We start from the raw sequence: 11,295 nt of genomic DNA on the forward strand, positions 1-11,295 counted from the left end.
CAATTGCCATTCCATCACCTTCTCTGGCACACTGACACAGTTCCTGCAAGGCTGGTACAGCTCCTACCACTGCTGCCCAAAGCACCCCGCTCCGGGGTAGGTAAGAGAGCTGCCTGGGGAGCTGACGCTGCTGGAATCGCCGCGCTGCCTGCGAGGGTGGCATTTGTCTCCTCAGAACTAATACCAGGCATATGGGAAGTACAGTAGCCGTGCTGCCTGCCCAGGAGCTGGGAAGAGCCTCATTTGCAGAGGTGTCCAAGTTGTCACAACAGCACCTGTGCTGACTGGTGCTGGCCCTCTGAGGGCTGGGGAAATGTTACACAGCGGGCACAAGGCAGGCATTGGGTACACAAACCTTTGTGTGCTGCTTTTGCTAATCAAAAATCTCACAAAATTCTATTGGATTCCTCAAGCTGAAATAAGGCAAATATGTGGTGGTTTATACTTCCAGACTACGGTTTTCTAGCAACATTTAGCTCTTACAAAGGCAGGCAAAAAAAATCCGTTCTTTTAAATAATGTTCTTGCTGTGGCTAGAGCACGGGAAAATGGCATATTTCAAGACAGGAATGAAATGGGGCAAGAGATCCAATTTTTTTTCTCACCAGATTGAATCTAAACTCTCAATTTCCTTTCGGTGCTTGATTCTAGTACAAAACCTATTGCAATAAATGTGAGCAGGAGTAAGCTAATTCTTTAATGAATCGATACCAATGCAGAAAGTGGCTATGCTACTTAAATAGTAAAATAGTGTACCTACTATTAAAATCTCTATATATTTTTATTTTCACCTAAAGGTACCTAAAAAAAGATAAAGAGCATACAATGAGTTTCCCATGTAATGAAAATTCAGTGTCGAATTTGGTTTGGCAGGATAAGCTTGCTTTCAGTGAAAACAGTTCTTTACATCACATATTTGGTGAAGTGCACCTACATGTCTGGGTTAAACTGAACAACCTCAACAGTTTCTACAAAATCAACACACCTTCTCTAAGGATGGTCAGTTTGAATGTAAAACTTCACCTCCCCAGCAGTGCTTGCTTGCTTGCTTACTTTTAGTAGCTGCGACTACAGAATTCAATGAGAAGTGATCATTGATATTATTAGAAGGGTTACACGGGCCCATTTACTAAAGATCAGTAAAGTGCTAGAACTGACACATCACGTCTGTACTGTTAGAAAGTTCAGACTCAAGTCAGGCAAATGTCATGGCAGGAATTCATCAGCAGCCCTGTGCAAGCACCCTCACTTTGCAGAGTACACATGTGGGACTGCCTCAGCCTGGTGGTACAAGGGAGGGGATGACTATTACAGTGTAGTTTGTGGATGCTCTTTCTTACTGCAAAGAACAACCTACCCAGGGAAGTGTGGGTGGCAACAGCACGTTAATAAACACATGCAGTTAAGTGAATGAGATAACAGCTGCCTGGGAGCTGTAAGCATCATCTTCCTTCCCAGCACGCTGTCCATCTCCACTTTCTGTACCTCAAACATTTACTTGCAAAAACCTCTAACGCAAGGACTGTGATTTCCTGTACAGAATATGGAGCACAGTATTTTCTCACAGCACCTATCTAATGCACTGTCAACCTCTGATCACTAGACACTTTTATGGCAACATAGATGAACCAGAAGCCCCGAAATTCCCTGTGCTCTGAAGAAGGTAATGGACACAGGTAAAAAGCTACATGCACTGTCTTTCCATAATATATTCTACAACAGCCATTTAATGAACATATATCAACAGCCTGTATGTAATACCCACATGCACTCTTTCAGGCACTAATGGTACATACTCTTTTGCTTTATGGCATTGATTAAAGATACAATGATCATCACAGTATCTTGCTGACATCCACTAAATGTCTCTTAACAGCCACTCCAAAACCTTACAAAATATTTTCCACAACTCATCTGGGCAAGGGGAGCAATAAACAGGGGTAGGGTGGAAAGAAACTCCTTTCTTGGAATTATCTGGACAAAAAACGGGTAGCAAGGGATTGCATCTTACCTGGGGTGTTCTGGAGGAGCTTGGGCTGCTGGCAGCTGAAGATACCATGCTCACATTTGGGTTCATACTTCTCTCTCTCTCATCCTGATATATACGATCCCGCTCTGAGTCAGGCAAGTTGAGGAAATTCTGCATTGCCCGTAAGTTTACCAGGAGGGACTGGGAAGCTGTCCTAGGGTCTTCTTCTTTACGCAGGATCTCTGACAACAAACCCTGGTTTAAAAAAAAAAAAAAAAAACAGTCATGCGTTGATGGGTTTCTTTGGTTTTTAAAAATTTGTTTCATGTAACCAGCTGGGTTGCAATACTGAGAATCTACATCAGAATCTCATGGGCTCTCCCTGAGGGGATATTTTGTAGGAAAGTGTTTGTCTTCTGGGGGCTGGGGTTTATTTTGGGACTGTCCTATTCTGGCACAGTAATAAGCTTCTGAGTATGGAGATGCTGGATAGGAAGGTAGGTGCACTGGTTGGAAGAAATTGCAGTTATCACCAGGTGCTTGCTGCAAATATTTTAGGCGCTGTTAGATCTCTTTCTCTTTTTACTTGAAGCTGGGAACACTTGGCAATCCTGTTCATCTTTGACAAATCTGCCAAGGTTGGTAAATTTAGTTTCGACATTTAAACAGTGCAGGAGGTTTATAAAGAAAAATGTTTGGCTGAGTTTTGATGTTACAGTCCGCTCATTGCAGTTTGGACAGTGATTTCTGAAAGGAGAAAAATGAAGCAAAAATAAAACCTTAGAATCTAGCTTTAGGGATTTAACCCATTCTTTCATGACTCATTTTAAAATACCACAGGCTTTACACTGCAACTGTGAATGAACACCATATTAATCTGTTTTTTACAAAAGCCATTACACAGCATTTCTAAAAAATAAACAGTAAAAAACAAAAGAATTGGAGAGATGAAAATGTCAATAAAAGAGGCTTAAATCTAATGATGGGATTAAATTTATGCGTAGGAGTACGCACTCACACTCAGTAGTTCCACAGATTATCTAAAAGTTAAAGGCACAGCACACAAGTATGGATCAGGGCCTACAGAAAGTACCAAGGACACAGCATGTGCCATCAGCTTCCACCAGGCACCCCGTCCGACACTTCACAAACTGGGACTTCATTCCAAATAGCAGGAACAGCAAATTTCTGTCCATCAAGGCTACTTAATGTAACATCTTAATGCAACATATCATTATGATATCAAAACGATACCTTACTGTTAATATGTAATTCTATGTGCTCATTATTTCAAAAGGCTATTCTGCCAATATGCTTCCCTGAGCCATCTGACACCATTCCTGCTCCCCTCCTGTCACAACCCGGAGGCTGCACCGCTGCTCCCAGGAATGCCAGCCACAGAAGCAGTGTGAAATCCCAGCTGGAGCTGGGAGGGCTCACCTTGGCCTGTTCTGGGAGAGGAGCAGTTCAGAAGCACAGGGACCCTGCAGGCCCTGCTGTGGCTGTTGACATGAGTGTTTTGCAGTTACTTCACAGCCAGGACCCAGGCAAGCTGCTTCCCAAGGACAGGCAAGGCTTACTCCTTTCTTGTCAGAAAAATGTTACTAGAAAGCAACCACATACCTCAAGCCCTGTAATATTTAGTTTTCATTTATTTTCTTCCATATCAGAGAGCCTCCTTCAAAAAGCCTTGCTAAAAGCACTGTCACTACAGTTGGCCAATTAACCAAATGCCAACATTTTCAATATATATTGACCTTATTTACCAGTCTTCCTGACAAAACCATCTGACCAACAAATGAGGTACCTGTACCTGCATTTATCTGCTATTCAACAGCTACACTAAAATACACATCTAAAACCTCTACTTCAGCAGAGTTTATACCTCAAGTGCTCTAAGCAAGCCCCACACACAACCTGAAGGTAGGCTCCATCTTTTCAGCTCCTCATCCACATAATTAAGCTGAGACAATCCCAATTACATTTTTCTGCAATGATCAGTGTGGGCTCCAGAAGGACTGGAGCTGGGAATGGAAGCATGGTTAGCACCACTCAGAAGTGGGATGCGAGGGAGAAGCTGGCCGATGGAAAAGGTCTGCTCTTTGGGAACAAGCAGTGCTGGGCTGTCCTCTGCTATTTTGTGTGACCTCAACACAACTGCATGCTCATACCTGGCTTCTTCCTCAGGGTTTACCACCTCTCAAGAGAAGCTAAGGACATTTTGAAAACCTTTCTAAAGTTTGAAAGGCTCATAGGCTGGGGGAGGTTAACCAAAAAAGTACATACACGAGCTTGAAGCCACAACCTGCATGATTCCAAGACCGATGCAAGTCCTTATTACAATTTCCCCTAAAGTCAGCGAAAAAATCTTTAAATGCAGTAAATAAAGGAAATATTGGTTCCACTGATTCTCTAAATTTCTAATTCCCTGTGTCTTTGAAGTGATATGTATATAAAACTTTTTAAAAGAAAAATTCAGCTTCAAAAATTAATGAGTTTAGTATAAAAGAAAGGGACCTGAAAGCTAGTGGAGCTGACTCTAAGACAGTTTTTTTCTCCCTTCCATTTTAGCCTCACTAAATTTATGATCCAATTTCAAAAATGGAGAGCAGAAACATACGTGAAAGCATGCCAGCAATTACTTTTCTATGCAGTCATTGACTCTGTATGTAAATCAGAGGCTCACAGGTATGAGTGGCTCGCTCATAGCACTAAGATGTATCTCACTGCCTGAGATACCAACCCTTGTGCTTGCAGGCTCTGATTTATCACCACAAACATCTTTGCATGCAGTAGATTTGGTGCCTGCGCTCCTGCTCCCGTGAGGGTCTCAGCCTGCACTGCTACAGGGATGCAGCGGTGTTTTACAGCACGAGTATTCCATCAGCAGGCTGGGAGCCTCTCCTGGGGGACCTGCTGCTTCTCCAGCGACACAGCAGCCACTGGCAGGGACGAGCCCTGCTCCCCATGCCCTGCTCCAGGCCCACAGGTAGGAAATCTGCCTGCCAAGAGGGTTTTTCTGCAGCTCCTCTAAGTGTTTTGGCAGCTTAGAAACCATGTAAACAGCAGGAGAGCTAATAAGAAAACTGACTCATGAGGGACAAATCTCGTGTCCTCCTGCAACCGAAGATAAACAACAACAGCGGTAAACAGCAGCAGCAGATAGCTGAGTGATAGGGGAGGACAATAAAATAAAGTGCCTTGAGAGCAATAATGTTAACAATAATATAATTCTGAGCTACTGAAGTATAAGCAAACTAACCAGTGAGCAACATTAAAAAAAAATAAAGTGATATTAAATAATCTGTTCAGCCTTTTTGTCACCTGCAACAAATTAGGCTTTCAATATGCAAAACATCTTCCTTCCAGAAAAACAAATGATCATGATTTCATTTAATTGTAATTTAATGAGGCATAATGTATTTTTTAAAGTGATATACACCAGGTGTTTGGTGAGGAAACTGGCCCAGTCAGACAAACTCTACTGTTTCTATTTTTGAGAAAGCCCTAAAGCCAGCCAGAGACTGTTTTCATTTCTGCAAATTATGTTTCTATTGGAGGGGGTTAGGGAGGGAAACCCACAGCATTCATAGATTTCTTATAAAATTCCATTGGCTAAATTAGCTCATTCTGACTTACTTACATCTCACATATTAAAAAATTAAAAAAAAAAAAATTGGCAGTTTGCAGAGCAACCAATTCTGCAAACCTAAAAGATCATCTTCAGAGACTAGAAAGTCTCAGTATGATTTTAAATAGCCAAACAGATCTTCTACATAGAACACAGCTCCCAGGATACATTTTAGGACATGTAGCTTGATAATATCTTTGCTTTTCCACTCCTCTGCATAATTTTTAAACCGGCTGCTGAAGAGGCAACTGATGAAGTTTAATGTTCACACAGGCTGTGCTTGCAAACGAGGGGTGTGATCACCCAAAGACAAGGGCTCTGCAGAGCCTGGTTTACCCTTGGAACTTGCACTATTTTTAAACTTACACACTGGATCTGTAATTGACTTTAAGAAAATAATACCTGTGGTGGAGAAAAAAGCACATGTCCAATCAAAACAAAAAAGTCACTGAATCTATTTAAGGCAGGAGTAATTTTGACTGTGTTTCTTCAAACTAGCTGAAATGCAGTCCCTTCAGGCCAGCAAAGTCACTGTCACAGGAGTTTGCTTTGCATTTTTATATGAAACCCCATTTGTGAACTTCTTACTTTTATTAACTACAGGATTTCCAGGACAAACAACCCAAACCTCACTGGCACCTAATCTTTTTTCAAGCAGCTTCTGAGACATGATACAGTACAATGTAGAGCAAATGTTATTCCATGTGACTCCAGCATCCAGTGGACCAAGTGACCAGCCTCTGAGGCAAACACAGGCTTGGCCAAAGCACACAGAAGCTGAGCAAAGCCTCTGTGCCCTCTTCCCAAAGGGCTGCTGCTCAGGCCTGGCAAGGGTGTCAGTGTGATCTCAGTGGGACAGCAGACTGCACTACCAGTGACCAAAGGCAGGACAATTTTGCAACCGGAACTTTTGAAAAGCAATCTGGATGGGGGCGAGGCGGTGCTGCTGGAGTGCAGCCCAGGCACTCGTGTCCTCGATGCTGAGGGCCATGGGACAGCAGGAGACTCCCAAGCACTGGACAGGCCTCACACACATCACGTTCGATGACTCGGATGGAAGTCATGCTCTCCCCCTTACAGACCTAAGCCATTTGACTACAAAACCAGGCACCGACGTTAAAGAGGCTCAGAATAGGCTTTGGACAATCAAAACACTGGCCAAGGCAAAAATTTAAATAAACCCAACTAATGTGCTAAACCTCAGTTTATATGTTCTGTATAAGGAAATTATATATATGAAGGACTGAAACAGCATAAACACTTTTTCAGACTTTCAGTCTATTTGTGCCTCTCCATACTTCAGCTATGGCCAAGAGCAACAGAGAAAATGCTGAAATACCAGAAAAATATTGCTTCTGCAGTGCTTAAAGTTTCAAGTACTTTTAAGCCTCGCACTTGTACAGACAAGTCCCAACAGAGAAGTTATTCTGCTTTCTATCAGGGATAGATGTGACCCTGAGCAGGATGAGAAAACGTAGAGATTTATTCTATTTCAACATCTGGATCTTAAAGGTCAGTGATGTCAACCAATCTTCTCAGCACACAAGGCCTGTTTCCAGCACAGAAGGCAGCACCCAAGGAAGCCCTGCTTAGCTACACATTTCTACCAAACTAATTGTATCTTGAGCATGCCAGGCTAAAATCACCATTTATATTTACAGTTGTCCGCTGCTTGCAGTTGCAAGCTGGAGACAGCAGGTCAGTCCAAGAGCTCTGCAGCAGAAGCACTGATTTCACACAACCCTTCAAGGAATAAAGCATTTCCACCCACTGTGTTTTTCTCACGTCAAGGCAGGATTTTACCATGACATCTCTCTGCCTCTCTGTATTTACTCCAGATCTCACCTTCAGTTTTGTATTCTGGGCTAAACAAGATACATTCAACAATTCTGAAATACTTCTCCTCTAAGTATACAGCACTCGCCAAGAACCTCTATATGAAGCACTTGTAGGCTTCTCAGGACTCAAGCTCATTTTCAAATGCTCACCACTTTGTTTCCATTCCCTTGCATCTCTTCGTAATTCCAGCTAGGATATGAAGCAGAATAGTTGGAAGTCTATCCAAAATGCTTATCCTGGCAACGTGTCCAGTCCAATTTTGCTGAACAAAATTGCTTTAGATAATCAGTGGAAAATTTTGAGTGGTTAGCCAAACTAAGCACCTTCATATCCATTCTGTCACCGTTTCCATCAGGCAAAAGTGTTTTTGTACCCTGTTCCCTGACCAGCTCTTCTTTCGCAATAGTCAAAATGTGTGGTGCAACATTTGTATCAGTTTTACAAACCTCAGAAATTGAAGGACTCTGAGTGAGACTAACTCTCCATGAATGGTCACCCAGTACCCTTCAACGCACACATCACATCAGTCCTTCATTTAGATCTCCAGATTCAGTGCCTACAGCCAGAGTATGAGCCTTGTTCTTAAACTCATTTAACTAATGCTAAAATACATACATCTCAGGAGAGAGCTGCTTAGGCACAAAGCATTTAGAGGCTGATTTGAATAAAACTTATACAGGGTGCAACAATGACAATTTGATTTTTATTATTAAAAATGAAGTGTTTAAATCCTCAAAGAAAACTGCTTTATTGCATTACTTTAATAAAGCCTCTTTTTTATTACGGTATCTGTTTTTATGAGAGAAGACAGGATGTGCATGCGGATCTGAATGTGGATGCACGCGGAAAAGGAGGTAGAGAAAGACCAACCACCTGCAGCTACAAAGTGCCACCATTTATATGACATGCATGTCAGACCTTTATCCTGAAACATGCTGGAAAATGAGCAAAAACACACAACTTGTACACACTGTGGATCTGTGCCTTTACTTCCAAGGCTTAAGACTCCTGTGCATCAGCTGAGCATGCAGCAGCAACCTCCTACAAGCACTCATTCTAAAAGCCTGACTCACATGCTACTTAAGATCTTTTCATTCAGCCTATTGAATACAATTAAGTTAATTGAAACTGAAATTTTGGGCAGTGCAAAACCCACTGTTGGAACAAATATCCCATGTACCAAAAATCTGCACTTTATTAAAGTAAGCACTTCCCTTACAGACTGCCTTCTTTCCTGTGAGTACAACAGAACACTGCTTGTGCCACATTACACTCAAGAATAAAACGAGCAGGCAGCATGAAAGGGTTTCATGCTGTAAGAGAGAGTTTTCTATGAGGGTAAAAACCAACAAAAACTCCCCCCAAAAACCCAAACCAGAAGCCTGGCTAATTGAAAGTCTGTGCACAATGGGGCAGACACCATAGCAATGAATGCAGCATGACTGCCTCACTAGATACCAGGCAGAGAATTAAAGCTCCTTATGTTCTCTCATTTGTGTTAAAGAGAAAATTATTTGCAAAAGGAATTCTGTCCAGGATTTGGCTCACAAGCAAACAGAGGTGGAAGAGTCAGTTATTTCAACAAACCATATTTCTCATCTTAATGCCTTGTAGAGGACTCTTTTCTGAACCCACTTCTGTTTGGGGGAATTTTGCCGAAGAAAGCAGAATTAAAACAAGGAGTCACAACCCACAGCCTTACTCCCTTAGCAACCACACCCCTGCTATCAGAGCCCCCAAACCCTCCTATAAGTGACCAGTGACACCTTTATATGCCAACAAGTGTTATTTCTCTCTTCCTCATTGCAGAACCCTGGACTTGCCTGCAGTTGTACCAGAAGTTAGGATAACACCCAGCATCAATCCTGTGCTCCCCTACACCTCAACCCACACCTGCAGCCAAGGTGTGACCAAATCCCTTGACCAAGGAGGATCAGTACAGCTTATTTCATCATAAACTTCACTGCATGTGAAGCTGGTGCATCTTCCTCCTCCTCAGGCTGTTACTTCCTTTAATCCAAAGAGAAGTGGCTGACACCAGCTACCCAGGCAGGAGCTGAGCTGGGTGTGTGCTGCTTTCCCATCTGCAGTCTGGGAAGCCAACATTCCCACGTGGAGCTACACAGGGCAGGAAGGAGGGAGCAGTGCTCTTTGGGAAGAAAGTTACAAGCAGTCTGAACATGATGGTGTTTTTATCCAGATCTCTTGGTATCTGGCCCCACAACAATTTGATTTAAAAAGCCTCAGATTCAAGGATATTTCCAGTTTCGGAGGCTGTTCAGTTAAACAAGCACTGGCCACTCGCCCAAACATTTTACTAGTTTTGGCTATTGTATCACAACATTGGCAAAAAAGAAGAAGCTTGAAAAAAGAGAAAGATACAAACTGAAACACTCCTTCAGTCTGTAGGCTTTGCAGTCCACTGGGCACTCCCGAGGAGAGCAGTAGTTCACTGATCAAGGGATTTGAATTGTCTGGACTCATTACAAGGAGACCAATAAACTGTCCCATCTACAGCTCCAGGAGCTTGCTGCAAAGAGGAATGCTGAGTAAACGAGGACAAGAATAATATGTTCATTTTCTTTATGCAGAACAGGATTCAAATTACCTATTTTCCAGTTTGCATTTTGAAGAGTGGGCTCACTTCAGCCCCTCCAGATATGCCAAAAAGCTTTCCAGCAAAGCACAAGGGCATTTTAACACATTTCCTTTAAAACAGTCCTCTTAGTCCTACTTTTTCCTGTAACAAACATCACCTACCAATTTATCAAAACATTACAATCTGCAATAAGCACATTCTGGTCATTACAACCTTTTGGTTGCAATCTGAATGCTGTATTAGGAGACAATAAACTGCAGGATGGTACAAGGACTCTGCCCCGAAGATGGGCCAAACTCTGTGTGTGTATTCTCCTCCAGGAAGAAGTTCACAGCCTTGGCCATCAGGCCCCCTTGTCTTGCCTCCCACTTCAGAGCATCTCCACTGGCCAACGTATGCTTTCAGGGGCCACCCATCACCTAGAAGTTATCCTGATGTAAAGACAATGCAGGCTTCAGCCAGATAGGCGTTTTTTGAAAACTCCAGCCTGCACTGGACCTACTTTTGACTTCACTGCATTGTTTGAGACCAAGGAGAGACATTAGCTCCCTCTGTGCACTAAAACCTCCTCACTCTCTACAGTCTGTGTACGTAGGAAGTGTACAGAACTTGTCACACAGCCTGAAGTGCTTTGTTTTCAAGTGTGCAGACAACATGGCCACAGGTATAAGCAAACATCGCTGTCTTCAGTTATGTATTTCCAACTTCAAGAGGAAGATTTGGATGTTTCACAAACCATACCATTTCATCTCTCCATCTTCTGACCCTCCTCACGTTCTCCCTCCCACACACACATGCACACATACAAGTGTCAGCCACTTGTTCCGATGGATTTAGCCTAGTTTGGATCAAAGCTTCCTCTACTTCATTTAACAGATTTGCTCAGATGGAAGGTCTCAGGGGAGAAATAATGTTAGTAAGAAGGGGCTTTTCAGCATTGAGTATGTAGGTCATTGGACTTTAAAATAAATTAGAGAATAGTTTATCTATTAAACAAGCCTCACAGTACATATTTCATGAAGCTATACTTAATTATAGGCTAATGTGCACCACAGAGCTACCATGAAGGAAGATTAAGCAGTGGCCCATAATGCAGTGATTAATGCCATTATTAGCTGGCTGGCACACAGCATCTATTATTTGGTACCATCAGGAGAAACAACAGACCTCCAGTTTCCAATGCTGGCACTTCTGTAAAATGCAACAAACCCAAAGCCTTCCAGAGAGAAACACACGCCTCTCTGTACCTTGGAGGCAG

At 42.6% G+C, this 11,295-nt stretch overlaps 1 protein-coding gene across 5 annotated transcripts in view; it reads right to left on the minus strand.

Annotated features, from left to right (window-relative positions):
• Nucleotides 1–11,295, minus strand: part of SATB2 (SATB homeobox 2) — a 130,858-nt gene that overhangs the window by 39,376 nt on the left and 80,187 nt on the right. For all 5 annotated transcript variants that reach the window (XM_053947986.1, XM_053947990.1, XM_053947988.1 and 2 more), the window contains one exon: nt 2,011–2,223. In XM_053947986.1, coding sequence (XP_053803961.1) covers nt 2,011–2,223 — 213 coding nt within the window. The remainder of the gene's footprint in view (nt 1–2,010; nt 2,224–11,295) is intronic.

The sequence above is a fragment of the Vidua chalybeata genome, chromosome 7 (genome assembly GCF_026979565.1).
Source record: "Vidua chalybeata isolate OUT-0048 chromosome 7, bVidCha1 merged haplotype, whole genome shotgun sequence".
NCBI lineage: Eukaryota > Metazoa > Chordata > Aves > Passeriformes > Viduidae > Vidua > Vidua chalybeata.